At 35.2% G+C, this 27,907-nt stretch overlaps 1 protein-coding gene across 9 annotated transcripts in view; it reads right to left on the bottom strand.

Annotated features, from left to right (window-relative positions):
• STAG2 (stromal antigen 2) overlaps positions 1 to 27,907 on the bottom strand; it is a 137,536-nt gene that overhangs the window by 39,569 nt on the left and 70,060 nt on the right. For 8 of the 9 annotated variants that reach the window (XM_042973900.1, XM_042973907.1, XM_042973908.1 and 5 more), the window contains 14 exons: positions 23,855 to 23,931; positions 20,843 to 21,047; positions 18,538 to 18,689; positions 16,130 to 16,203; positions 14,648 to 14,771; positions 13,747 to 13,845; positions 13,536 to 13,615; positions 7,913 to 8,020; positions 6,203 to 6,314; positions 4,214 to 4,331; positions 3,710 to 3,813; positions 2,137 to 2,229; positions 1,915 to 2,004; positions 1,104 to 1,307 (listed from right to left, as the gene is read on the bottom strand). In XM_042973900.1, the coding sequence (XP_042829834.1) occupies positions 1,104 to 1,307; positions 1,915 to 2,004; positions 2,137 to 2,229; positions 3,710 to 3,813; positions 4,214 to 4,331; positions 6,203 to 6,314; positions 7,913 to 8,020; positions 13,536 to 13,615; positions 13,747 to 13,845; positions 14,648 to 14,771; positions 16,130 to 16,203; positions 18,538 to 18,689; positions 20,843 to 21,047; positions 23,855 to 23,931 (1,640 nt within the window). The remainder of the gene's footprint in view (positions 1 to 1,103; positions 1,308 to 1,914; positions 2,005 to 2,136; positions 2,230 to 3,709; positions 3,814 to 4,213; positions 4,332 to 6,202; positions 6,315 to 7,912; positions 8,021 to 13,535; positions 13,616 to 13,746; positions 13,846 to 14,647; positions 14,772 to 16,129; positions 16,204 to 18,537; positions 18,690 to 20,842; positions 21,048 to 23,854; positions 23,932 to 27,907) is intronic. The other variant, XM_042973906.1, reaches the window with a different exon arrangement.

Genomic DNA, 27,907 nt, shown 5'->3' with positions numbered 1-27,907 from the left:
AAAAATAATAAAATAAACTTAATTAATCCATTGCTCGATTTTGACTTAACTTGTCCTAGTCACAATCACATCTAGCCAACAGTACAGCCATTAAATTTTTTAACTAAAGGGGTGCCTGGGTGGCTCAATCAGTTGAATGTCTGACTTTGGCTCAGGTCATGATCTCATGGTTCGTTGAGTTCAAGTCCCACATCGGGCTTGCTGCTGTCAGCCTGTCAGCGCAGAGCCTGCTTCAAATCCTCTGTCCCCCTCTGTCCCTCCCCTGCTTGCACTCTCCCAAAAAATAAGTATTAAAAAATAAATTTTTTAACTAAGAAATGTCATCATTGTACATTAACATATTTGCACAGACCTCCAATTAAGCAAAACTTAGTAAGCATGGAATGTTACACACACCCAAAACAAGAAAGTTAAAGAAGTAACAAACAAGAAAACTGAAAATTACAAAGTCCATTATGATTTTTGTAACATTAGTGACAAAAGTTAGGTAGAAAAGGCTAAATGCATTCATTTGAGAATTATGACATTTTATTTTATGCACGTCAATTACTGTTAGGTATGTATTTCCAGAAAATACAAAACTCAAAAAATACAAGTATATTTGAGTGTCACAATTTAAGTCTCTTTAGGAATATAATAGAACAAAGGAAACCCCCAAATGAACAGTGGCTATAACAGCAATTTATCAAGGCTTTACAATATCAAAGATCATTAATTGCCTTTCCTTAGTAACACTGTCAAAACACTAAGAAATAGCCTTCTTTTATGAGGCTACATGGCCATAGTTTAGTTCTACTTTTCTGTTCCATTTATACCCTGATTGCCTAATAGCCTCTGGTTCAGCTAAACCCTGGTAACTTCTGAGATTTTTTTTTTTTTTTAATTAACAAAAGGGGAGGGAGTATCAGTTTTGCTTCCACCTTCTCCCAGTCACAGATTCTTACCACCTTCCCATTTTGGTGGAGTAACAGTAACATGATGAATCAAAGAACAAAAAGTCTGAACATTTTTAAACATACTGCTAGGGACTATGACCAGGACACATGAATAATTCAGTTACTGAAGGGGAGGAACCCAACTGACAAAATACTTGTAATATATACCTCTTGCAGAAAATCTTCAAGAAGCCGGTTAAATTTATCTGCCAACTCATCTATCAGTTGACTTCTTGAAATATCTACCCTGTTGAAGATTGTGAACTCTTCATTACAGAGTGCATGGTAAGTTTTAGAACATGCTTCCAAAACATCTGTATCTGTGTGCTTCTCTACAATATTCCGGATCTGTCGTAATAAGGCATCCAAATGCTGCAAAATCAAAGGTTTTTTTTTTTTTTTTCCAGTAAAACTAAGGGAACATATAAATAAAAAAACCACTAAGGTACATATGATAGGCACAGAAAGACTACACCTCTGCGACAAAAAGCTTCAAATATGGTAACTCTACAACAAATAGGGCATACATTTTGATGTTTTTCCAGTTGTGGAAAATAAATACAATAACCCACCCATACGTATTTCCTCAGATTTAATGGGAATAATATTACCAATCTCATAGGGCTTTGGTGAAAATACAAAGAAGTTACAATAGTTCCTGGAACACAGTAAAGGTATTCAATGAATATTAACTGCTCTCATTTTACAGTTACTATTATCCAGTTATCTAACCCCAATTTCCACAAATGATCAGATATATCCTCATAATGGGTAGGAATGAGGGTATGGCTATGGGCATGAATCAAAAGGAAGCCTCATTAATGCCATTCTTTAAATCCAACTTAGAGAAAATAAAGAAGATATATAAAATGTAGATTTCCTTTAGCATTAGAAGTTTCAAAAATATAAACAATATGATGAGATGAACTAAACCAATAACTTTTGTTCAAGGTGTCTTTACACAGAGAAAACACTGTACCTTTTCTAATCGTCCAGTGGTATATATTTCCAAATCAAAATACTGAGGCAACTGCAACAAGTTAGTCACCTTTTCTGCATCTATAGAATACTTTGAAATAAAAAGAAAATCATGACAAAACATCACAAAAATGTTAGGTAGACATTATGATAAAAATCTGCATGGCATTTCCAAACAAATCCTGTAATTTCTCAGAAATACTCTGACATTACACAAATGTACCTTAGCTAATAACTGAGGAAGAGCCACAGCAAAAAGTTCAGTAATTTTTGTCCTGTCATCCAACTGGGTCTTCTTCTCCTTCGCTGTCAGCACCTGAATGAACACAACAATGCTTTTAAGTATTTACTAAACCTATTAACATTGTTAGGTGCTCAAGTTCAAGTTAAGACATACAAAATAAGTGATGAAACTGTATTTTAAATGATGGATACTAAAATTTCTACTATAAAATATGAAACCCAAAAGTAACAGAGAATAACCTGCACAATTATTTTAAAAGCTACCTAAAATAACAACAATAAAAAACTTTGAAGGATTCCAAAGGCAAAATCAATACCCAATTAGACTAACCAACTCTACCATTAGATGAATAAAGAAGCAGTTAGGAATAGAAAATGTAGTTTAGAATCTTCTATAATAACGAGATTGAGTAGCATTTCAGCCTACTCTAAGCTATGGGCCATGATCCATGGATTATGAATTCAACATAGTAAGTTATTATCATCAATTAGAAAAACAAGAAAAAATGGAAAACGAAGTAAGTTACATACTGTAAGTTTCAGTATCGTTTGATGAAGTTTTGTTTCAGTTACACATAAACACACATATATAGGTGTATACCAGGTGATAAACCATGTATTTTTATGCCTCATAATCAAAATGTTTAAAAGGCTGGTGAATTATTGGTCTATAATGCAAATATATGTGAACTTTGCAGTGATACGTTAAAAAATAATCCAAGGAAATAGGTATTTCTCCATTTTAACGAATAAACATGTTTTAATTTCTAATTTTTATTAAAAGAAAGAGAAAGCAAGTCTACAAATAAACCAAAACACAAAAATGGACCATTCTAGGGGCACCTGGGTGGCTCACTTGGTTAAGCATTCGACTCTGGATTTCTGCTCAGATCAGGATCTCGCAGCTCAGGAGATGGAGCCCCATGTCGGGCTCTTCACGCACAGTGCAGAGCCTGCTTGGGATTCTCTGTTTCCCTCTGTCTCTGCTCCTCTCCTGTTCTGTCTAGTCTCTCTCTCCCTCTCTCAAAAATACATATATATTTTTTAAAAATGCCCTTGTGAGTTATATTTAGTCTTGAGCAGAGACTGTCTATCACTGTATCTCCTGAAGTAACTGACAAAGTATCTTATGGAAGGAACTCAAATTTTCCAAATTGCTAACGCTTTAAAATTTACTTCGAACACATATTAGCAAAGATCATCTGAAAAATAAAATTTAAGATTCAAAAATATGGCTCTATAGTTACAAACAAGAATTTTTTTAGGGGTGCCTGGGTGGCTCAGTCGGTTGGGCGTCCCTTCAGCTCAGGTCATGATCTCACAGTCTGTGAGTTTGAGCCCCGCATCGGGCTCTGTGCTGACAGCTCAGAGCCTGGAGCCTGCTTCGGATTCTGTGTCTCCCTCTCTCTCTACCCCTCCCCCACTCACACTCTACCTCTCTCTCTCTCAAAACTAAAATACAAACATTAAAAAAAATTTTAAAACAAGAATTTTTTTAATGATATTGAAAAGGCAGAAATATACTTTAAAATACTGAAACTATACTGACATACCCTTTTTCCTGTCCCTCTTCCCACAGGAGGATGACATTCAGCTGCTTGTCTAATGGTACAAAGCATTATTTCAATCAGAGCACTCTCCTGTCTGTCTGTTAATGCTGAAAAAAAAGAATCAGAAAGAGTTAACCTGTTTCTTTTTCCTATATGCCACTTATAAGTATTACATAACAATTCCTTCTGCCTGTGACAGAATCTGACCTAATGTACTAAAGAATATCCCATTACTGTATCACAAAAAGGGTGAGAACAAGGTAAACGATCCTGAACAGTACAAATCTGTGCATCACTGGTCCACAATTTGACCAAGGATATGAACACAGATACCAGGAGGGAAAAAAATCAACAATATTGACAGCAACTACATCTTTTTACATAGTATTCGTGTATATGAAAACACGATTATTCACAAAGATTTTCAGTTACGTTTTAATATTAAATACAAATGGAATAAGTATAATCTATTTTCAAAACTGTCTAGACAAGAAAACAACCACTTACCTTCTTCTCCACTAAGTGGCTCCTCCAGCAACAAGCTATTCATACATTCCCAGTCTTTCAGTAGCTCGGTAGCACAGTCCCACATGCTGTCCACAAGGTATGCTGCATGCTCATGTAACTAAAATTTAAAAAGAGCAACGTGCTCTTAGACAAATAGTACACTAGCCTTAACTCAAAGGAATGGAAGCTTTGTTGGCACCACATACAAACTCAAACAGCATATCTGTTTGTTGAGGTCAAATGGAAAAAAGGACAAAGAAGACACTTGCCTCAGCTTGCTGTGTATAAGTTAACCTAGTTAGGTAGTATCATTAAATATTCCTCACAATAATCATTAAACAGTTTACAAGAAAATTAATTCTGAAAAGGTTATATACATTTAAGTTTAGTGCCTATTTTGACTCAACACTACATGAATTAACTACAATTATACTGGGATTTTAATTTAATGGGGGTGATAATGGTTACTTAAAACATAAAATACGTGTTTAACTTATCAATTCAATATATAAGCATATTATTTCTCTTCATTCTGTGAAGCTTAAAAGGCCCTATAGCTTCCCAACTCATTTTAGGGAAACATTACAATAACACCAAAAGCTGCCAGAGACATTACAAATAAAACAATGTATGGACCAGCATCTTACATGAATATAGAGGGAATAGAAACCAGCAATATATAAAAAGGATAACAGATCACACTAAGTAGGTTTTACCCTAAGAATGCAAGGTTGGTTCAAAATTCAAAAAACCAATCAACATAATTCAATTATTAACATAATGAAGGATACAATAAAACAATCTTAAGGGACACAGAAAAAGCATTGGACAGAATTCGACATCCATTCAAGATAAAACTCAGCAAAAGGGATAGAAGGAAACATCCTCAAATAAACAGTTACACAATACCCATAACTAATAAGAGAACAGAGAGATATTGGACACTTTTCCACGAAGATCAACAACAATCCAAAGATGTCTGCTCTCACCTATTCTATTCAACATTCTACTGGATGTCCTAACCAGTGCAATAATGCCAGGGAAGGGGTACCTGGGTGACTCAGTCTCTTGATTTTGACCCAGGTCATGATCTCACAGGTTTGTGAGTAAGAGCCCCGCATCAGGCTTGCGTTGACAGTGCAGAGCCTGCTTGGGATTCTCTGTCTCCCTCTCTGTCCACCCTGCTCCCAACTTGAATGTGCACAGTCGGTGTGTCTCTCTCTCTCAAAAAATAAACAAACAGTGACCAAAAAAGTAACACCAAGGAAAAATGGCATAAATGAAATGAAATAAACCTATCGTTATTCGCAATGACTTGATTGTATTATTAGAGAAAAACTCAACAGATCTATTAAAAACTTACCAAACTAAGTGAATTTAGCAAAGTTACAGTTAAGAGGTCCATATGCAAAAACCAACTGTATTTCTATATGCAGAAACAATTAGAAAATTTAAAGACTCTAAAAGTGATTAAGTAATACAGAATATGGACACCAAAAATGTATGTTGGATTCTCTCAAATTCTTGTCAGCAGGTTTTCAACCTGAAGGAGACCTAAGAGCTGATGTTAAATGTAAATCCCTATCTCCTTCTTTACAACAAAAGTAATAAAGCAGGTACCAAATACTGAGAACGAAATGCAGGGTCTGTGTTAAGAGTTAATTTCTTAGGTAACAAATTATTACCCACATTTTTACAAGGGAAATGGGGCATAGAAAAACTAAGTAACTAAAACAAAGTTATACAAATAATAATCAGAGGACCCCAATTGGTCTTTCTGATTCCAAAGCTCATACTCTAAGCTCTGTACATAAATCCTATTATTTGAACATCTTAAGAAAAGTCAAAAGTTTTTTTAAACTTTGTGTAATGGGTACAACTATTCTATCCAAGATTTTCTGTGATATGTGGAAGATTTTAAAATATACATTATTTCAACCTTTTCTCCAAATTGTTTTGAACACACGCATAAAATGAACATTAACTAACCTCACTTTCCAGAAAGAAAAAAACCAATGTCTTCACAAGGTTGGCATTTGGACCTTGTCGTCCCCTTCTTTTCATCATTCCGTCCTCCTCTGGATCTCTACGACTGAAGAGCCTACAATCAACACAAAAGATTTACTTTTAAAACAAAAAAACCGTATTTCCTAATAAAAAAAAAAAACTGTCTGGATTCCATATTTTAAGCATCTAACTAAGGAGAGTAAATGAAACCTGGGTAGGTAGAGTACTCTACAACATGATACCCAAGTAAATAACTGCTATAAACCTTTTTAATTTCAAACTTGATAGTACTTCTAAGTCCTCTTAAATTAACTTCTCAAGTTAATTGTATGGAGTTATGAATTATTTCTTTTTAAAAACATTACTGCATTTTATGCAACCATTCCTTTTCATGAAAATATTATACTAGCCTGTATCATTTATGCCCTAAATCTATGACACTCATCTCTTTAAAACTAAACATGTATTTTCTTTCTATCCTTCTTGCAATTATCCCAAAGTCTGAATTTAGTGGCCTCTTTCTATGGACATCATGGTGGTTTTTCCTTATATATAACAAAAGAGAACCATCACTGGCAGCAACCAATAGAAAAATGGAATATGAACATTTTATGTCATGTAGAACTTTCTAATAAAATTGCTCCTGCCAGGGGCGCCTGGGTGGCTCGGTCGGTGAAGCGTCCGACTTCAGCTCAGGTCATGATCTCACGGTCCGTGAGTTCGAGCCCCGCGTCAGGCTCTGTGCTGACAGCTCAGAGCCTGGAGCCTGTTTCAGATTCTGTGTTTCCCTCTCTCTCTGCTCCTCCCCTGTTCATGCTCTGTCTCTCTCTGTCTCAAAAATAAATAAACGTTAAAAAAAAAATTAAAAAAAAAATTGCTTCTGCCAAATAGGCATTTTAATAAAATCTCAAAGATACATAGTTTAGTCCATGTGGTTCAAATTGTTCTCTTTAAAAGCCATTACATAACATTTGCTGAATGTTTTCTGTGGCCAAGATATTCACACTGCTATCCATACTACCTGATCTGAGGTGTTATAGCAACATGAAAAAGATTGTAGGATTCTTGGGATTCTTATGTCACACTATATCAAACACTTGAGGCAAAACCTTTTAATATTTTCTAAAGCAAAACAATTACAGGCTTAAGACTAAATATTATATTATGGGGTACCTGGGTGGCTCAGTCCGACTTCAGCTCAGGTCATGACCTCACAGTTTGTAAGTTCAAGCCCCACTTCAGGCTCTGTGCTGATAGCTCAGAGCCTGGAGCCTGCTTCAGATTCTGTGTCTCCTTCTCTCTCTGACCCTTGCCCACTCACACTCTGTCTCTGTCTCTCTCTCGAGAATAAATAAACATTAAAAAATTTTTTTTAAAAAGACTAAATATTACATTAGGAAGGGCAATATTTGGAAGCTGACATGGGAGAAAAGAATGAAAAATTAGGAAGAGGTCAGTCTTAACATGATGATATAGATATATTTTTGTATATTTTATCCACTAAAAGGCATTTCCCTTTAAAGATTTAACTTCTACAAATCAAGTGAATTGGAGGAAGGTTTAAATGTGAAAGTTACGCCTTGTACTGAATAATTTTTTAAATGAGTTATATACATCTTTAGTATCAATTATAGCACAAGGAATTACTGTCATAAAAGTATACTTTACAAAATAACAAAAATATAGGTTTACTTTTTGTAGAGAAATTCCCCAGCTGCTACTGCTACTGGCCGGTGAGCTGAATAAACCAGATGGTAGACATTTTCACAATCTTCTGCAGTAAGAACTTCTTCACTACTCCTAAAAAAATAAATGAGCAGGAGCAGTTTCAACAATGACTTAATTTTAAAGACACTGAGAGTACAACAATCCGTGCTCATACATTAAAAAACAGTACACTTTTACTAACTTCTGTTTAAAAAAAAAAGAAAAAAAAATCAACCTTATTTGAGTATCATCTGTCAGTAAAAGCTTACACTGACAAAAGAGCTGCATATTTTTTAACATCTAAGATCAATGGGAGGAAAAATTAGAGTGAATACCAAATGTACTGAAATATATGATGAAGAGAAGTGATAATGTGACAAGGATGCAGAAGAGAAATGAAGACAGAATGAAAACTAATGTAAAAAATTAAGGGGTGGCATTCTAAGAGCTTAGAGTTAATCACAGAAAATACTCTCTGTACTTCATAGTGATATTAAGAATATCACAACATTAAAATATACCAACACCCCAATTCTCTCACAACGATGAATACTTCATTCACCATGTACTGAACACCATAAGGCAATGCAAATAGATTTTTGAAATAGTTAAAATTCAAGTGCCAAAGGCCTTTAATTGCAATCTATCATTGGAAAAATCTTACTAAAATGTACTGCTCATTTCCCTGATCTCATTTTTAAAAAACAAAATAAACCTTGGGGTGCCTGGGTGGCTCAGTCGGTTAAGTGGCTGACTTCAGCTCAGGTCATGATCTCATGGTTTTTGAGTTAGAGCCCCACATCAGGCTCTGTGCTGACAGCTGAGAGCCTGGAGCCTGCTTCGGATTCTGTGTCTCCCTCTCTCTCTGCCTCTCCCCCACTTGTGCTATGTCTCTCTCTCTCGGTCTCTCTCTCTCTGTCTCTCTCAAAAATAAAATGTAAAAAAATTTAAAAAAACACACAAAATAAACCTAATAAAATCTTCTTGGTAAATAAAAGTCATTATTAGGCCCATCAACCACAGTACCTCAGGGTAAACCTTGTTAAGTTCTTCCCTTATGGACTCTGTATTCAGGGTCCTGGCCTCTGGTACCTCTTTCACCCCTAATATGCAATCTAGGTTTTTAGCATTATATGTAAATTGAGAATCACAGGACCACCAACACAGAAAGAAGTCTAAGTATGTTAGATGGTTAGTTGAGGAGCTCAGATCCTTTTTGGTTTTCTGCTGTGCCCAAGGATTCCAGAAGTCTGATGTCTAAGGAAATAGTACTTCTCTTTAAGAGAAACAAAACCAAAATGTTACAATTCAAGTTTCAAAAGCATTTTGACTTACTCTATGTATAATACTGAATCGTTATTGGAAAAACCATTTGGGTCATTTTCTTTAATTTTTTAATGTTTATTTATTTTTGAGAAAGAGAGACAGAATGCGAGCAGGGGAAGGGCAGAGAAAGATGAAGACACAGAATCTGAAACAGGCTCCAGGCTCTGAGCTGTCAGCACAGACCCCGACACGGGGTTTGAACTCACTAACTGCGAGATCATGACCTGAACAAAGTCGGATGCTCAACCCACTGAGCCACCCAGGCGCCCCCACTTGGGTCATTTTATAATTAAAAACTATATATATACTGACTCAAATCAATGTGCAGTAGTTCACTCATTTTAACTGTTTGAGAAGGAATGCTCCTGACAAGTTCCAGTGATGAAGTATGTAATAGCTGAATCAACTAAATGGCTATTATCCTTTAAAAAAATATTGAAAGATATCCATAAGGTATTACAGAGGAAGGGAGAAGCTACGGAAATACATGTAGAGTACTATTACTTTCTTATTTATTTCAGAATTGTTTCAACACTTTCATAATGTATACAATATTTATAATTTTTAAGTTGAACTAAAAAAGAAAATGCAATAGTTAAGAATGCTCAAAACAGCTATTATCTTACATATTAATTTAATTCTTCCTCTACTGATAATCATTTAGGCCATACAAAAATTCTATTCTGGGGCGCCTGGGTGGCTCAGTCAGTTATGCATCCTACTCTTGATTTCAGCTTAGGTCATGAGCTCACTGTTCGTGAGACCCAGGCTCATGTCAGGCTCATGTCAGGCTAGCTCATGTGCTGCCTGCTTGGGACTCTCTCTCTCCCTCCCCTTGCCCCTGTTCGCACGCTCTCTCTCCCTCTCAATAATAAACATTTTTTTTTAATTCTATTATAAACAATGCTATGTTATAGAATGTGAGCAACTAAAGTTTTGAACATAGATACTGTCAAGTTTCTTCCCAAAAAGGTTGTATCAATTTATAGTCACATCAATAATGTTTAAGGACCTGTTTTTGCACAGCTTTAACAAAATAGTGTATTAGCAAACACTTTTGTGTATCTGTCAAATGACAGGTTAAAAAAATGATCTCATTTTAATATACTTGTCTCTATGTGTGGCTCAACATCTTTTCATATGTTTAAATTTTTATTTTCTTTTCTGCCCATGATTTGGTTTCCTGACTCTGGACTATTCTTGGGTTTCTATTCTTTAAATTGATTTACTGAAATTAACTCCTCTGATAAAAAAATATTTTGCCCAATCTGTCATTGGTTCTCTGAGTTTGTGGTATTTTATGTCATACAGACATTTTAAATTTTTTATGTAATTAATTCAATGATTTTTGTTATGTCTAGGTTTTATGTCAAGCTCTGAAAGATCTTGCTCAGTCATTTTACATATCAAATAAAAATGTTTAATCTCCCCCAGGTTTTCATCTAGTACTTGAATGGTTTCATTTATTTGCATTTAAACATTTCATCCATGTGGAAATTACTTTTGTATAAGGAATGGGATGGGAATCCGATTTTATTTTTCCCCAAATAGAAACTAGTTGTCACAAAACCATTTCTTTTTTTTTTAACCATTTATTTTCTTATAGGAAAATGTCACCCTCACCCTATACTAGGTTCCCTGATTCATTTGTGCTTGTCTCTATTCTTTATTCTCTGCTACTAATCACAGTCTATTCACACACCAGTACCGAAATCTAAAAATTACTATGGTTCTACAATATGACTTAAAATGATACTGCGCAGGGGTGCCTGGGTGGCTCAGTCGGTTATATGCCAATAAAAGAGTTTAAAAAGAGGAGGGCGAGAATTTTATTGGGAGTCCTAGGCAATGCTAATTTTAACCAAATCACTTCCAGCCATTTGCGGACATAGGTAAAAAATAATTTATTTTGGGGGGCGCCTGGGTGGCTCAATTGGTTAAGCATCCAACTCCTGATTTCAGCTCAGGTCGTGATCTCAGGGTCGTGAGATCTGGGCATGGAACCTGCGTAAAATTCTCACCTTTTCCCTCAGCCCCTCCCCCATGCTCACTCGCTCTCTCTCAAAAAAAATATTAAAAAAAAAAAAAAGAACATAATCTTAGAATGAACAAAGAATATCCTTTTTTAAAAATAATACTGGGCAGTCATCACTCACTAAATGTTTTTATCACAGCTTCACTGGCTACCATTACATGATGAATTTTCCATATGAGTGTCAGAATTAGCATGGTATGTTAAAAAAATCATTTTGCAATTATTATTTGGATCATGCTAACAAACTAAATGTCCACTGACAGATGAATGGGTAAACAAAATGTGGCATAAACATACAATGGAATATTACTAAGCCTCAAAAGTAAATGAAATCCTGATACATGCTATAACATGAATAAACTCAAGACATTATGCTAAGTGAAATAAGCCAGATACAAAATTACAAATACTATGTGATTCCAGTTATAGGAGTTTCCTAAAATAGTCTAATTTATAGAGATAGAAAGTAGAACAGTGGTCACCAGGGGCTGGGGGGGAATGAAGGAATAGGGCGTTAGTGTTTAATGGGTAGAGAGTTTCAGTATGGGATCATAAAAATAGTTCTGGAGATGGATAATGGTGATGGCTTCACAACAAAATAAACATACTAAAGGCCTCTAAACTATACACTTAAAAAATGTTTAAAATTGTAAATTTTTATTGGCTGAGTAATATTCCTGTGTGTGTGTGTGTGTGTGTGTGTGTGTGTGTACACATGTGTACACCGTATCTTATCCTTCATCTGTTGATGGGACAGATTACCTGCTTCTTAAACTTGGCTATTGTAAATAATACTCCAATAAACATAGAGGGACATATATCTGTTTGAATTAGTGTTTCCATTTTCTTTAGGTAAATACCCAGTAGTGGAATTACTGGATCCTATGGTACTTCTATTTTTAGTTTTTTGAGGAACCACCATACTGTTTTCATCTATAAAGAACTCATACAACTCAATAGCAAAAACATCTGATTAAAAACTGGGCAGAGGACCTGAGCAGACATTTTTACAAAGACATACAGATGACCAACAAACAAATGAAAAGACGGTCAACATCACTAATCATTAGGGAAATGCAAATCAAAACCACAATGAGGTATCACTTCACAACAGTCAGAATGGCTAGTATCAAAAAGACAAATAACAGTGTTGGTGAGGTTGTGGAGAAAATGAACCCTTGTGCCAAAGGGGAGGGGAGGGGAGTGGGGCAAATGGGCAAAAATGGATGAAGGGATTAAGAGGAACAAATTTTCAGTAATAAAGTAAGTGACAAGGATGAAAAGTATATCATAGGGAATATAGTTAATAATACTATGATACACATATTGTGGTGAGCGATATATATTATTTTTGAAATGCTATGTTGTATACCTGAAACTAATTTAATATTATGTCAACTACACTTCAATTAAACATTTTAGGGGCACCTGGGTGGCTCAGTCGGTTAAGTATCCGACCTTGGCTCGGGTCATGATCTCACGGTTCGGGAGTTCAAGCCCTGCGTTGGGCTCTGTGCTAACAGCTCAGAGCATGGAGACTGCTTCGGATTCTGTTTCTCCCTCTCCCTGCCCCTGCCCTGCTCATGTGCATGCTCTCTCTCTCTCAAATATAAACAAACATTAAAAAACAAATTTTTTAAAATACGATGGCAAATTTTTCTAAAAAGGAAAAAATGTTGCATCACTATTACATTTGAACATAATAGAATTTTCTTTTTTAGTCTTTCTCTTTCTCCCTTTTTTTTAACTCTCAAGTTAGTCAACATAGCCATAGTCTTGGCTTCAGAGGTAGAACCCAGTGCTCATCCGAAAAAGTGCCCTCCTTAATGCCCCCCACCTGGGGGGGTGGGGGGGGGGGTTAAATGCATAAGAGAATGTTTTAAATTCAGATTGTTTACAGAGAAATTTCAGTAAATACTATTTTCTAAAAGAGTGACAAAATATAATAGGCATATTTAATATACTCAAGTGTTTAACTTTATTTCAAGGGCACCTAAGACAGTGAAATGGAAAGGAAACTGGCCATCAGAATGGGAACACATGAATTCCTAGCTCAGTTAAAATATTCTACTCTAATGGTTTCCTCTTCCTATTTCTACAACCTTACGTGAGAAAATTAAACCTCTAGCTGTAAAAATTCTGTGACTTAAGTAATTAAAATTTAAAACCAGATAAATTTAAACTATATACTCTAATGTTTTATTTAAACATCTGAACATTAATAATATGCAATAAATACATACTTACTGTAAAACAAGAGTAAGTAATTTTATTGCTTGTACTGCAACATCATATTCTTTGTCAAGGGTCATAGACACAATTCTATCCTAAGGACAAAAAAATTAAGATATTTTTAAAGTAAAAATTAGAAAAAAAATTTTTTTAAAAATAAAGTAAAAATTAGAGAAAAATATTTTCAAACAACAGGTAATTTTTAAAAATTTAAAGTTATACTAACCTTGAACCGACTGGTAAAAAGCTCCAGTTTGGAATTAAGCTCTTTGTTATAATAAAGCCCTTGTAGAGCAGTGAGACATTTGAGTCTTACCTCACCTTGCTAAATGAAACAAGAGGAGAAAATGCATTAAAACTCTGCATATCTTCAACGTGAATATTCAAGACATAAACAGTATTTTCTACTTTAAATATTTAAGTATCTTCCATACAATTCTCCAAAACTTTCATTTTCAAAACCTCTCATCCCTGATAATGCAAAAATAGAAATCAATACATACATTTAAGACTAAAGACCTTTTGGGTTACTATTTCTGTAGGTCAAATGAAAATTTTTTGAAAACTTATTCAAAGCAATACTACCGTGAAAGACAACAGAACATTTGACAGTAAGTTTTCCTTCAAAAAAAGTATTTGTAAAGGATGTATGCTAAGAGCTTCAAGGCTAGTGAAAAGGTAGCCTGAGAGAAAGGTAGATTAACAAAAAAACAGAAAATAAAAAAGGTCAAAGGCAAAGTAATTTATAATCTGGCAAAGATATGTGTTTATCAAAGAGAGAAGAAAAGTTAGAAAAATTTTAAAAGTATTTAGCACTCACATATTAAGAATAAGGACTCTTCTGACTGCTCTAAGAAATGCCTGACCACCACCTCATACATGATTCTAATGTTTCGCTACAAAAAGTAATTCAAGATTGATGTCCAAATCAGTGGCCAAGATTTAAAAGTCTAGGGGATTTTTATACAGGAGACCATGTTCTCATGTAAAAGATAGAAAAGAATAAAAGAGAGGGGCCTATAGGAATGTGGTCCCAGGCATACCTATACGCAGATACTCCTCACGAATGAGAGCTGTAGATAGCTATGCCTATATGTACACAAATATTCTATAAGAGCATATCTTACCTTATCATGCATAGTCCAACCAACATACTTTAAATAACTGTCATTTAGAAAGGCATCACTATACATTTTCATCCAAATGCCAATTTCTTCAATACAAATAGCTCGGATTTCAGCTATTGCATCACTAAATGAAGGAAAGAAAAATTACATATATTAGTGCCACTACAGCAACAGGATTTGTGATTTAGTCAAGAGATGCCAGATACCTTTATGGATTACTGGGGATTTAAAAGTAGAACTGATGCATGACACCTGAATGCTTACAGTCTATTTGGCAAAGCATAATAGTCATCACATGAATATTTAAAATTAAATAAAACTACAAACAAAATCGAATCCCTCACCTTTTATATCATGCCATATCCCAGCCTCTGCTCACACCTGCTGGGCACAGTGTGTTCAGAAAACAGCAGGCACACTAGTCTAGTTAGAGCATAATTTTCCAGGAGAGAATTAGGTACACATAACATTGAGGCCAAGCTAAATTTGGATTTGAATGTCAGACTAAATTTATTTTGAATTCAGCCTATAGATACTGGTGAGTTACTGAAGGCTTCTGAGCAGAGGAATAACAACAAAAAAATGTTTTAGGAAAACTTCAATCATCTCTAGGTATGAGAAATGGTGGGAGAATAGACTAAGATAATGGTGACACCAGAAACAAAAAGGAAAAAATGGACAAAGGGACATTACAAAGGAAGTGATTCAATAATTGACAAGTTGAGGAAGTGAGGGAGAAGTTGAATAAAAATGCGACCAACATTTAAAGAATAGGTTAGAGGAGAAATGGTGATAAGATTACCTATTTCTTTCCTCTGCTCATTCAAAACAGCAAAACAAAACAAAACGAACCAAAAAAACCCTTAAATCCATCCAAACTTTCCCACTGACACGCAAAACAGTAGAGCCCAGAATTGTCATGCATAGTTTCTATTAACATAGTACATCCAAAGGCAATGAAGTATTCTGTGCTCTGAGTCCTAATCATAGAAGTAGCTTCCATCTGCTGGGCAGCTATAAGTCAAGCACATTACCCCATTTTTCAGAGAGAAAACATCAACTTTAGAGCAGTTAAATAACTTGACTGTCGAGTAGCTCAATCAGTGGAAGACCTTACCTTCTAACACTGATCTTGTTCCAGTGCTCCTTCCACTAATTTATACTGCCTAAACCACTAAATACCCAAACTTGAATAGGAAAAAAGAATTACATAGAGGGCGCCTGGGTGGCTAAGTAAGTTAAACATCTGACTCTTGATTTCTTGATATTGGCTCAGGTCATGATCTGGCAGTTCATGAGATCAAGCCCTGCATCAGGCTGCACGCTGACAGCACAGAGCCTACTTGGGATTCTCTCCCTCTCTCTCTCTGCCACTAGCTCCCGTGTGCATTTGTGTGCTCTCTCTCTCTCTCTCTTAGAGTAAGTGAATAAATTTAAACTATATAAAAAAAAGAGTTACATAGAAAAAATGTCCTGACTTACCGGTATCTATGTACAAACACTCCCTTAAATATTGCATTCATCATATTTTCTATCTCGTCTTGATTTTCCTGAAGCTGAAAAGAATACATCATTTCTTTTCAATTGTAAGGAAGGACAATGAAAAGAACTTCTAGAAGTTGTTACAAGTACAAATGCAGGTCTCCCCAGTGTTTTGGTAATTAAATCTAATTTTTAATTCTACTAGACAACAGTAACCACACACAAAAATTAACAGCTGCTGTAGATCAGGTAGCCAAAGTCCCTTGATACCTAGAATATTTGACATGGCTTTTAATGTTTACCTGGTAGATTAGCCTTTTCTAAGGGTCACAAATTTCCACTGTAAAAAGGCACATAAGAATCTGTGAAGTAATTTATTATCACACGTATCACCTATTATATAACATGTATGTTCATATCAAAAAAGCCTAACATTATTTCATTATCTTGGTCATAATCATCAGAAAAAGAAATGTTACAGTGCCTGTTCAAAGAACAAAAGATATTTGAGTAAAATAACTTAGTAAAAATGAATCTCCCTGCTAAATTCTTCTGAAGGAAACAAATCGCACCTTAAATAATCAAGTAAACATTTTAAAATCTTAGTTTACTTATCTACTCCCATTATTTTTCAATTCAGAGTTTGAGAATGAAGACAAAATTGTTTCAGAGCTTGAGGAGAAAAATCTTTCACAGTTTAAGTATCAATGAGCTTTTAGATTATGTTCTGTGCTTTTGTAAAATGTATTTTTTTCTTTTATAAATACATTCTTGCATTTCCAAATAATGCTAATAAGGGCATGTGCTTCTTATATTCATTAGCACAGATAAATAGTCAAATGTACAAGGTGGTCAAAAACTTAACCCTAACCTAGAAGTATTAATATCTTATACCTGTACAGGAATTTTAATCTCAAAATCCTTTTACCTATATCCACTCGTTCTATGCTCACAATCTTAAAATAAATGTCCAAGAATTGGACCATAATTTCAAGGCCTAAGACATGCATTATGTTTACCTAATAAATCTGATGAACGTTATTATCTAAATTAAGGGGCAAAAAGGTCAATTCTTCCATTTCAAACTATACAAAAAAGATGACAAATTTAGGTAGGGGGAAAATATGGACAAGATTTTGAGGCTTTTGTTGAGTCAGGACATTTTAAAGTTATTGACTATCCCAAAAATAATCAACTAAAATTGTAGCTACTACCAACCCCAAATATGTCAAAATCAAGTAGGAATTTATGGATTACCATGGCAAATATTAACTCAACTGCATTACTAACACTTCTAAAACATCAGATCTTGCATATTAGAAATGAGCACAAACATCACAAATATCAGACAGCAAAATATGTATCACTAATGAAGGAGGAATTTAAAATCACAAACACAACATTAAAATATTTTATTTAGGGGGTGCCTGGGTGGCTCAGTCAGTTATGTGTTCAACTTCGGCGCAGGTCAAGATCTTGCGGCTTGTGAGTTCGAGCCCCACGTCAAGCTCTGTGCTGACAGCGCCAAGCCTGGAGCCTGCTTCGGATTCTGTGTCTCCCTCTCTCTCTGTGCCCCTCCCCTGCTCACCCTCTGTGTCTTTCACGCAAAAATAAACATTAAAAAAAATTTTTAAGGCTGAAAAATAGTCTCCTCATTCAAAGTTAAATTTGGCGGTCAGTTGTTAATGCTAACTGCCCTCCTATACTACCAAAAAAAAAAAAAAGGGCAGCAATTGAGACACCATGAATAGCCCATAAGTAATTTTTCACAGTGATGTCACAGAAGTAAAACCTGAATTCATCCTGACAACAAGCTTGGGGAAGAAGTTACCAGAGACATTTTCATGGCAGAGATAAACACTAAGGCTTAAAACAACTTGTCTGAATGGCCAGGACTCCTTACTTAAACCTTGAACTCTTAATCCTAGTCCACACAGAAAAGAAAATGCATGCAAAAGGTACTGCTGGCTTGCACAGTCAACCGAACTGGACATTTAAACAACCTGAAATGTTATTTAAGTTTAAATCATTCCCAAAACTTTGATGAACTTGCAAAGTTATATGATAATTCACGGTGGCCACGTTGGTCATGGATTAACAGATTAAATATTTAATACAGGTGCATCTGGGTGCTCAATCAATGAAGCATCTAACTCTTGACTTTAGCTCACGTCATGGCTTCACAGTTCATGAGCTCCAGCTCTGTGTAGCGCTGCACGTTACAGTGCAGAGACTGCTTAGGATTCACCCTCTCCCTCTCTCTGACCCTCCTCGCTCAAGCTCACACATGTGCATGTGCGCATTCTCTCTCTCGCTCTCACTCTTGATAAATAAATAAATAAATAAATAAATAAATAAATAAATAAATAAAGAGCTAGCATTTAAAAAAACTCAACACAAAAGTTTACCTCCTTCCGCTTCTGTAGCAGGAGTTCTAGCCTCTCATTGGCTCGTTTTCCAATCATTTTATTCCGTTCTGCCTCATACTGTCTTTGTGTGTTATCCATATTAATGCTAAGATTTAGTGCCACATTCACCAAAGCTGTCATCAACTTCATAGCTATTTTTAAATGTAAAATGTTGAAATTAGTTTCACAGATGCAAAATTTTACAATTTAATATCAAGTTAAGAGAAATTAAGGACAAAATGGGCTGTTCTGCTTCTAACAGAAAAGAAAAATACAGCTGCTACAAATGACAAGAAAATAAACAACAGCTAATGTGTACTGAATACTTACTATGTCAGTCACCTATGTTACAGTACTTTTCATGGATTATCTCCTAAACCTCACAACAGCTCTCAAAGTCAAGTATTATCCCCATTTCATTCACGAGGAAACTGAAGGCCAGGGAGATTAAGGAATATGCCTGATATTATACAGTTCATATAAGTAGTTAAACCAGTATCCAAAACTAGGGAATCTGGGGCACCCGGGTGGCTCAGTCCGTTACATATCTGACTTTGGCTCAGGTCATGATCTTACAGTCCAGGAGTTCGAGCCCCGGTGCTGACAGCTCAGAGCCTGAGGGGGCCTGCTTCAGATTCTGTGTTTCCCTTTCTCTATCTGCCCCTCCCCCACTCGTGCTCTGTCTCTGTGTCTCTCTCGGTCAAAAATAAACTTTTAAAAAACCAGGTAATCTGACTTTAGACTATGCTCATATCCCACTACTCTAAACTGTGTCCCCTATGATCTTTTTCAGAGATATTTCACCTTCTAAGTAAATTTTGGCTCATATAGCAGTCATTTAGCTATCTCCATAACCAAAGGGAGAAGGAATCTGAGTGCTCATGTCAAACTATAGTGTGTAAAACTGTGTCTCCCTCTTTCTCTGCCCCTCCCCATCTTGTACTCTCTCTCTCAAAAATAAACAAACATTTAAAAAAAATTTTTTTTAATAAAGTGCTTTTTATTACACTTCCTCCAGATTCCCACCTTCTGTTACCGAACCCTGGCTCCTGAGACCAGACTTACTGTGATTTAAAACTACTATCTCACCATTTTATGCATTTTTTAGTTTACTCCAGACTACTTCTCATTGTATAATAGAACAGCACAAAACTAAATCTTAATTTGTGGCTACTGGGTGTCTTTAAAAGGGATCCTCAACTTTCTCTTCAGAGCTATTTCATTCCCTCAGATTGTTATTCTGATCTAAAATTATCCACCTTATGTCATCATACTTATTTTCATTTACTTTAGCCATCAAGTTCTTGATATTAAACACTACCTAAATTCATAGAGCAAGAACACATTCGTATTTTGTGACTTCCAATCTAAAAACAAAAATCCTATAGAAAGATTGCCTGCATTTTTTTTCCTCTACTCCCTTCCCTCAGATTATCTGCATTTTTTGAAAATGGAAGACTTAGCAAAAGTACGTTTTTAATTGTACCTTTAATTCTTTAGGAAAATAAAGGATAAAAATATCCCCACACTTAAAGAATGAAAAATTTTTGCAGAAATCATATATTCTAGCATTAAGGCTTATAATACTATAGTAACAATGAAAGCCTAGTTGATTTTTTTCCAACTCAAACCAAGAAGTACATATTCAGTGATAGCGTATCAACAATTTTACTTTTAGCACAAAGGAGGAACCAAAAGATTTTATAAACACCAACACCAAAAATCACTGTTCTAGAATTATGTAAGGCTTAAAAATATAACTCATTTCAAAAATCAAAGAATTTAGCTCAGTCTAAAGTTACTCTGAAACATAAAAAAAATAATAAAATAAAATAAACTTTTATGGCGTGATTAAAGAATAAACATGATCCTGCCAGGACCATCAAACCAGGAGGGACAGTGCATAATCAGAGACAAAATAAGGGTCATTAGGACTACATATCCAAAGTGACTGACAGTCTCCCCAAATTTGCTGTCAATATTCTCCCTGATAAAACGTCTTTCAAAAACATGACACATTCCTATCCACTTCTTTTCCCCTTCTGTGGCGTAGCAATCAAGTAGGTTTAACACAAGAAAATCACAATATATACTAACTATAATATACCTTTAAAAATCAAAACTGAAAATATCACTGCATTCCCAGTAATTCATGGGGCAAGGGGGGCGAGTGGAGGAAGAGTGTCCTGTTGATGGTTACTCTACAAGCAAAATTAATTTGTGTGATTATTATTTCATTTCTATTAACGAAAACGATTTTCATCTCTAACCTAAAGAAATAGGCAAAAAAATTTTAAATACTGACCTGCCAGGGTGCTTGTATGTCGAAATGCTCTGACTTGTGAGTCAGACAATCCTGTAAGAAGTGAAATGACTGTATCCATCATGTACTCATCATATATGATGCTATACTGACACTGCCGTACTAATACGCCAATGAATTCACAAAAACTGGATTTGAACTTCTTCCACTGAGGCCCAGCCATGGTAAGTGGATAGTCTCCACTATCCTAAAACAAAAATTTTAAACAGGAATTTCACTTAAAACACACGATTTAACAAAATTTCGCTTGTCTTTGAAATTCCCTAGGCAAAAACTGAAAATAGACTCCTTTACCTCACCCTTCTTCTCCATTAAATCCTCAAAGTAGGCAGGAGAATATGCAAAGGTGGAGGTACCTTTGAACACTTCTCTTTAAGACCAAAATGGATATTCTGAATTCACTTTAACTAATAAAAATATATACCATTACTCAACGTTAAAAATATAAAGGTTCTCCCATCAAAGCAAAACATTATTCTGATTAACAAAGATAAACTGATTACATTTCTTTAAAACAAAAGCATAGCAAAAATCAAACCAATGTTCTATTTTTAATGGATTAAAAATGATGAAATCATATTCTCAGCCAGTCTAAATGATGTATGATTTATAAATAATCAAAAGATTACAATGTATATTTTCATTAGCTTCAAGGACATCAGTCAAAAGACATAAACAATGACATAGTTATTTTTTTTTAATGATATAATTTTTAAAAGAAATGTATAAAGATAGCTAGTATAGCCTGGAAAGACTGGTACTTGAGTTTTCTTCTACATAAAGATGGGGCATTCTCCAGTGCAGTTACATTGAGAATCCCCATAAATCATTAAAAACAAGTCCTTAAAAAATAAAAACGAAGGCCAATACTCCACAGAACATCCAAAAGTAAGAGTTGCTTTCAAGAGTATCCTAGAGACTTAAGATCATTTTATTGGTACAGTTTAGTACATTTTTTAACCATGATATATTTTTTTTCTTAAGTAGCCCAACGAGGGGCTTGAACTCACAACTCTAAGATCAAAAGTTGCATGCTCTACCAACTGAGCCAACCAGGCACCCCTATATTTTGTCATCAGAGAAACATTTTTTTTAAATTTTAGGTCATGGCATATAGAAGTTGAACTATTATTTCTCATCTGAGAATAAGATCCTAATACTCCAGAAAAAACCTTTCTTCCATATTATCTGATTAAATAATTTAGTGGCTACAATGAACTGTATCATCTTAATTGTTGTTAGTTTGCAGATACTTTCAAATCAGATTTCAGGATTCTTATCTCAAATAGCTATTTCCCTTTAGTAAGAAGGTTCTCACTAAAACATTTTGATATTAGTAAGTTAAAATAAAGTAGTCCCTCCCACCATTATCCAGTTTCATTTTCCACCTTTCAGTTACCCACAGTCAACCTCCATCCAAAAGCAGATGATCTTTTTTCTGAGGTATTGTCAGAAGGTCAATAGTAGCCTAACACTATGTCACAACACCTATGTCACTCACCCCACTTCACCTCATCATGTAGGTAATTTTGTCATCTCACATCATCATAAGGGTGAGTATAGCACAAGATATTTTGAGAGAGACAGACTACAATCACGTAACTTTTATTACAGTATAGTGTTAGAACTGTTCTGTTTTATTATTAGTTATTGTTAATCTCTTATTGTGTCTAATTAATAAATTAAACTTTATCACAGGTATGTATACATAGAAAAAATATAGAATATATAGGGTCTGGTACTATTTGTGGCTTCAGGCATCCACTGGAGAGCTTGGAATGTATCCCCCGGGGATAAAGGAAGGGGTGGGGGGCGGGGAGGGACTGCTGTAATACCATTACTCATAATTACCTCTCAACTACTTGGAGACTGATTAATAGCACTTAGTGATCACCAAAGCCTTTTTAAACAAATCTTGTCTATCTTTTAGAATGATAGTTGAAAGCTCCTTCATCAGAGTAAGCAAAAAAAAAAAATGATCAAGTAAAACTCAAATTAGACCAGACTTTCTGCTTGAAAATCCACAGCGACAAGTTTTGAAGAGTAAACCTGCTGGTCCTGGAATGCAGCTGTGAACCCTGCCCTGAAGGAGCTTACATTATAGTAAATCTGTCTTTATTGGTAACAATACTTCAAAGACATCACTGTGATAAAGAATTCACTCAAGTCTAAGCTAGTATTTTTTTATTTGTATTGTTCTTATTACTCATATTTGAAACATAAAAGATATTCTAAGTAATAACGTATAGAGAATTGACCCTTAAACAACATGGGTTTGAACTGTACGGGTCCACTTATACATGGATTTTCTTCAATAAACATATGTATAGTACTGTAAATTTATTTTCTTAGTAACATTTTCTTTTCTCTAGCTTACTTTATTATAAGAATATGGTATATAACATACAAATGTTTGTTAATCGACCGTTCCCTGGTAAAGCTTCCAGGGAAGACTAGGCTATTATAATAGTAAAGGGGAGGGGGGGGGGGAGTTACATGCCTATTTTTGACCATGGTGGGGGGGGAGGGGAGGATTAGCATCCTTCATCCCCCCGCTGTTCAAGGGTCAACTGTATAGTCTTTTGCCTCAGCTACCTGTTCCCCAAATACTGACCAATCTTTAACAATATTCCAAGACGTGTTCTTAGGCACTACATTTTATTCTTTCTTGAAGTTTTAATTTTTTGACAATAATAAAAGCTACCATTTACTTCTTACTATATACCAGACATTGTAAAATGCTAAGAAATTTTTCAAACATTACTGAGTTAAATCTTTACAACAGCCTTATGAAAGAAGTATTATTGGCCCCATTTTACAGATCATGAAACTGATGCCAAGATAACAACTTGCCCAAGATCACATCTCATCATCTGATTAAATCTGATGCCAAAGCTGTTATCCATAACACTAACACTCAGAATTTAAGAATACTTTCAAGGGTAAATCAAGATCAACATGCATAAAATTATCAAAACATTTAGGATAAGTTACCTCATCAAACTCTTCAGTCATTTTTCGAATTATTTCAGAGTTCTGCATATGTCTAAACATTTCTGCTGTGACAACTCCTGAAATGTGCAAGTGTAAGAAGTTAATATACATTGCAGAATGAATAAAATAAAGAGAACTTCTAAGTCAGCCTCTAACACTGTCAGTCTCTATAACATTTCTAACTGACTTAATCTAGTCTTACCTATAATGTGTACACTAGCTTAACCCCTTTTAATATAAAACATGTCATCAAGGGTGAGGCAACACCCAGAGTAACAATTAAAACTTCAAGTATAAAACTGAATAAGGAAGAGAGTGATAGGTAAAGTTCACTTTAGCCAAGTTTCCTTATTAAACACCACTATATATAAGGCAATAACTCGTTATCCTCCAAAAGGTTTCAAATAGACAGTAAGTTGTAGTTCCTGCTCATCGTGTAATCTAGCTGGAAGTTTTAATAAAGAATAACAGAAACAGGAAGGAGGCGTCCGGGTGGCTCAGTCAGTTAAACGTCCGACTCTTGATTTTGGCTCAGGTCATGATCTCACAGTTACAAGATCGAGCCCTGAGAAGGGCTCTGCGCTGACGGTGCAGAGACTGCTTGGGATTCTCTCGCTCTCCCTCTCACTCTCCCTCTCCCCAGCTCCTGCTCTCTCTTGGAAGGAGGAAGGAAAAAATAAAAACTATTAAATGCAATATATAAGAAATGCCCTAATGAGTGGCAATGCCAACAAAAGCTATAGGTTAGACAAAAAATAAATAAATTAGCATAAGTCGGGTGTTTCACAGAGAAGGAATCTGATAAGGACATTCAGAATTGCAAAGGAATATGGGAAAGGGGAGGAGAAACGGGGTACATTACAAGTAGTACAAGTTAGCCAGTAGAGAGATCAAGTATCAGAAAAGGGATTTCTAGAAAAAAGACAAGACAGGAAGAAGATGCACATGAACTTCCACTGATGGGGTATCAGATTATTTTTTAAAAAATCATGTAAAAACTAGATTCTCAAATTCCTATTTCTATTGCTGGATTACTTATTCCTTGCCAGTCATAGCACTATGAACACCATAAATATAGTACCATCTAAAAAAAAAAGAATGTCTTGGTATAAGAAGATGAGATATATTATAAAAATTAGATATAGGGGCGTATGGGTGGCTCAGTCAGTTAAGCTTCCAACTCTGGATTTCGGCTCAAGTCATGATCTCAGCATTCTTGAGTTTGAGCCCTGCATCAGGCTCTGTACTGACAGCATGGAGCCTGCTTGGGATTCTCTACCTCTCCCTCTCTGCCCGCCCCCTCAACCTACCGTCCCCCCCGCTCCCACCAGCTCACATGCACACACTCTCTCTAAACATTTTTTTAAATTAGATACAATTAGACTTCTTTCAATTAACCATGATATATTTTGTATATGCACATACTTGTGTGTGTATATATAAATTTAAAAACAACAATAAAATACCATACTCTCTTTCCAACCCCAAACCAGAAAAGAACAACTGATACCTGAGCTCCTTCTCTATGGGCATGCAATTTAACACTTCCCAGTAGCGTAACAATGCCAGCAAGGCTACAAGAGGAACTAGCATCCAATGAGCCTCCTATACACCAGCCACGTGACATACGTGCAGCTCTGGGAACAAGCCTATGAGGCAGGCACTGTAATCCTAGCTTTACAGATGAGGAAGCTAAAGGCTAAGGCGAACAGAAGCTAAATACTTTGTCTGCCATGATTCATCTTCATCATGCTGCCACCCCCAGGTAAGATCAATTTCTAGTGGTGCTGTGAAGAGCCTTTACTTACCACAACACTAAAGAACTACATGATGGTTTTAAAATATTAACAAATCTGGAAGGAAGCACCATTTTCCTTGCTAAAGAAGGACATTCTCAAAAACATTCCAAAGGTTTTTATTTTAATCTAGAATCATGGATATACCATCTTCAGAACCTTCCTACACTTTACACCCAGGTGCTATAAACTTGGCAATGCTATAGAAAGACATGTTACTCAATCCCTGAAACAATTTCTACAAAATAAACATGCATATAATAAATAAATCTCAAAGCAAACATGCTGCATACATTTTGACAAGTGTCCCATTTCTAAAGCTCCTCTCTGATCTCACTGACCATATAACAGCCAGAAACCCAAAAATAAGCAGAAAAAAAAATAGCTGACACAAACTCCGTGCATGTATCCCCTGGGGCAGGTGTGAAGGTGCCATTAAGACACCAGGCCTAAGGCACTGCCTAGAAATTGTAGAAGAGATGAAGACAGACTGCTGAAAGCTGATAAACTGAAAAGTGACAGCTGACCAGGAAAGAAAGAAGGAAACACTGGCCACATTCAGCCACCACAAAGCAGCCTGAAGCCTTCAGTGTAGCACCAAATATCCCACCACACCTCAATAGCTGCTAAAGGCAAAACTACAGTAAAATAACTGATGTTCATGATGACAATCAGGACTCCAAAAGCAAAAGGTTAAAGTACAATACATATACATAACGATGTTTCTAACTCGTTTATAAAAGAATTCAATTTAAATTATGCTGAGTATGTTTTGAAAGCATTTAATGAGCTTAACTTTGGATTATATGATAAATTCTCCTTGGTGGAACTTTCTTAGTTCTAAAATAGATATTATGGCAGTGTTTAAATATACCTGATAATTTAAGTTTTCAACACCTTCAATTTTTAAAAATCTGGACAACCTAGTTTATGACCAAGTGTATCCAAACGCTCAACTGGCAGGCTCCTGATTCATAAAACACGCTGGTGCCAGAAAAGGAATGAATCTGCTAAAGGAAAATGCTCTGGCTACGGCCTTGCTTTAAAACTACAATAAGGAGCCTAACTAATCAACCTTCCACTGTCAAAGAATCTAAAGAAAAAGGACAGGGCCCTTGATTACACACCACCACAAACAGGTACCTGATTTCTTCTACTCCAGAAAAATAGACTGGACGTAGACAAAATAAAAATAATATTGATATATCTCATTTATGAAAAGTGTTATTCTGATTCATCACTCTGTCATTACTACACACTCTTGAGCAGAGTCTGTAGAATTTTGTAATACTGACTTGTGGCTACCTATAGCTAAGAAGTAAACTAGGCAACTCTGTACTCTAAAGTTTTAAAGTCTCTAAAAAGACAATTTTTAAAATCTCAAAACTGACCACATTAATGAGATTCTGCAGGTAAGACTCAAGTTAATTTTTTATCCGTCTGGACTCTCATACATAATATCTAGTATGCATGCTGCACTGAATGTTGTGATCAACCTCAAATAAAATGTATCATTTCTTAAAAGGTTACTTGTTCATAGGAACTGCTGAATTACTATACTGTACACCTGAAAATAACAGAATACTACATGTTAACAACCCTGAAATTCAGATAAATATTTTAAAAACTTAACTAAAAACAAAGTCTTTATATAAACAGATTATTTAAATTTTACACTGAGCGGTGTAATTTTGAGAATTAGGATTTTACTCCTATGCTACCTGGAAGAGAAAGTAATGTGAGAAGAATGTAAACTCTATTTTCAATAAAATGTCACTTTCAAAGTTAAAAAATAAAAATAAAAAAGTAAAAACTCATTTAAAAAACGTGACTTGTTTTACAACTTCAATAATAGTACTTTTAAAGTATTATTATAGAATTAAAGGAGTAGACATAAATGATTTGCTTCTTTGGATTCTCTTTACAGATTTACTTAAATCTGTCATTAACATCTTAACTTCTCAGATCTATTTTTAAGCAAACATCCCTCCTCCTGACTTATTACTAATGCCTGTTTTTGGTACCACTTTCATTTAAAAAAAAATGTAATACTCTTGGAAAACTCTGTAACATTTATTTTCCTGAACATCTTCTAGAATTTCAAGGATGGACCAAGTATTACAGAGAAACAAAATAGGTCCTAACCTGCCCAGGATTTTGTCTGAATCATTTACTGATCCAGATCAGGATGTATGACACCCCCCAACTTACATAATTTTGTCTCCCTGCCAAATGTCTGCACTCAGTATTTTTGCCC

This window comes from Panthera tigris, chromosome X (assembly GCF_018350195.1).
Source record: "Panthera tigris isolate Pti1 chromosome X, P.tigris_Pti1_mat1.1, whole genome shotgun sequence".
In the NCBI taxonomy this organism is placed as follows: Eukaryota; Metazoa; Chordata; class Mammalia; order Carnivora; family Felidae; genus Panthera; species Panthera tigris.
This window is presented reverse-complemented; position numbering and strand designations above follow the sequence as displayed.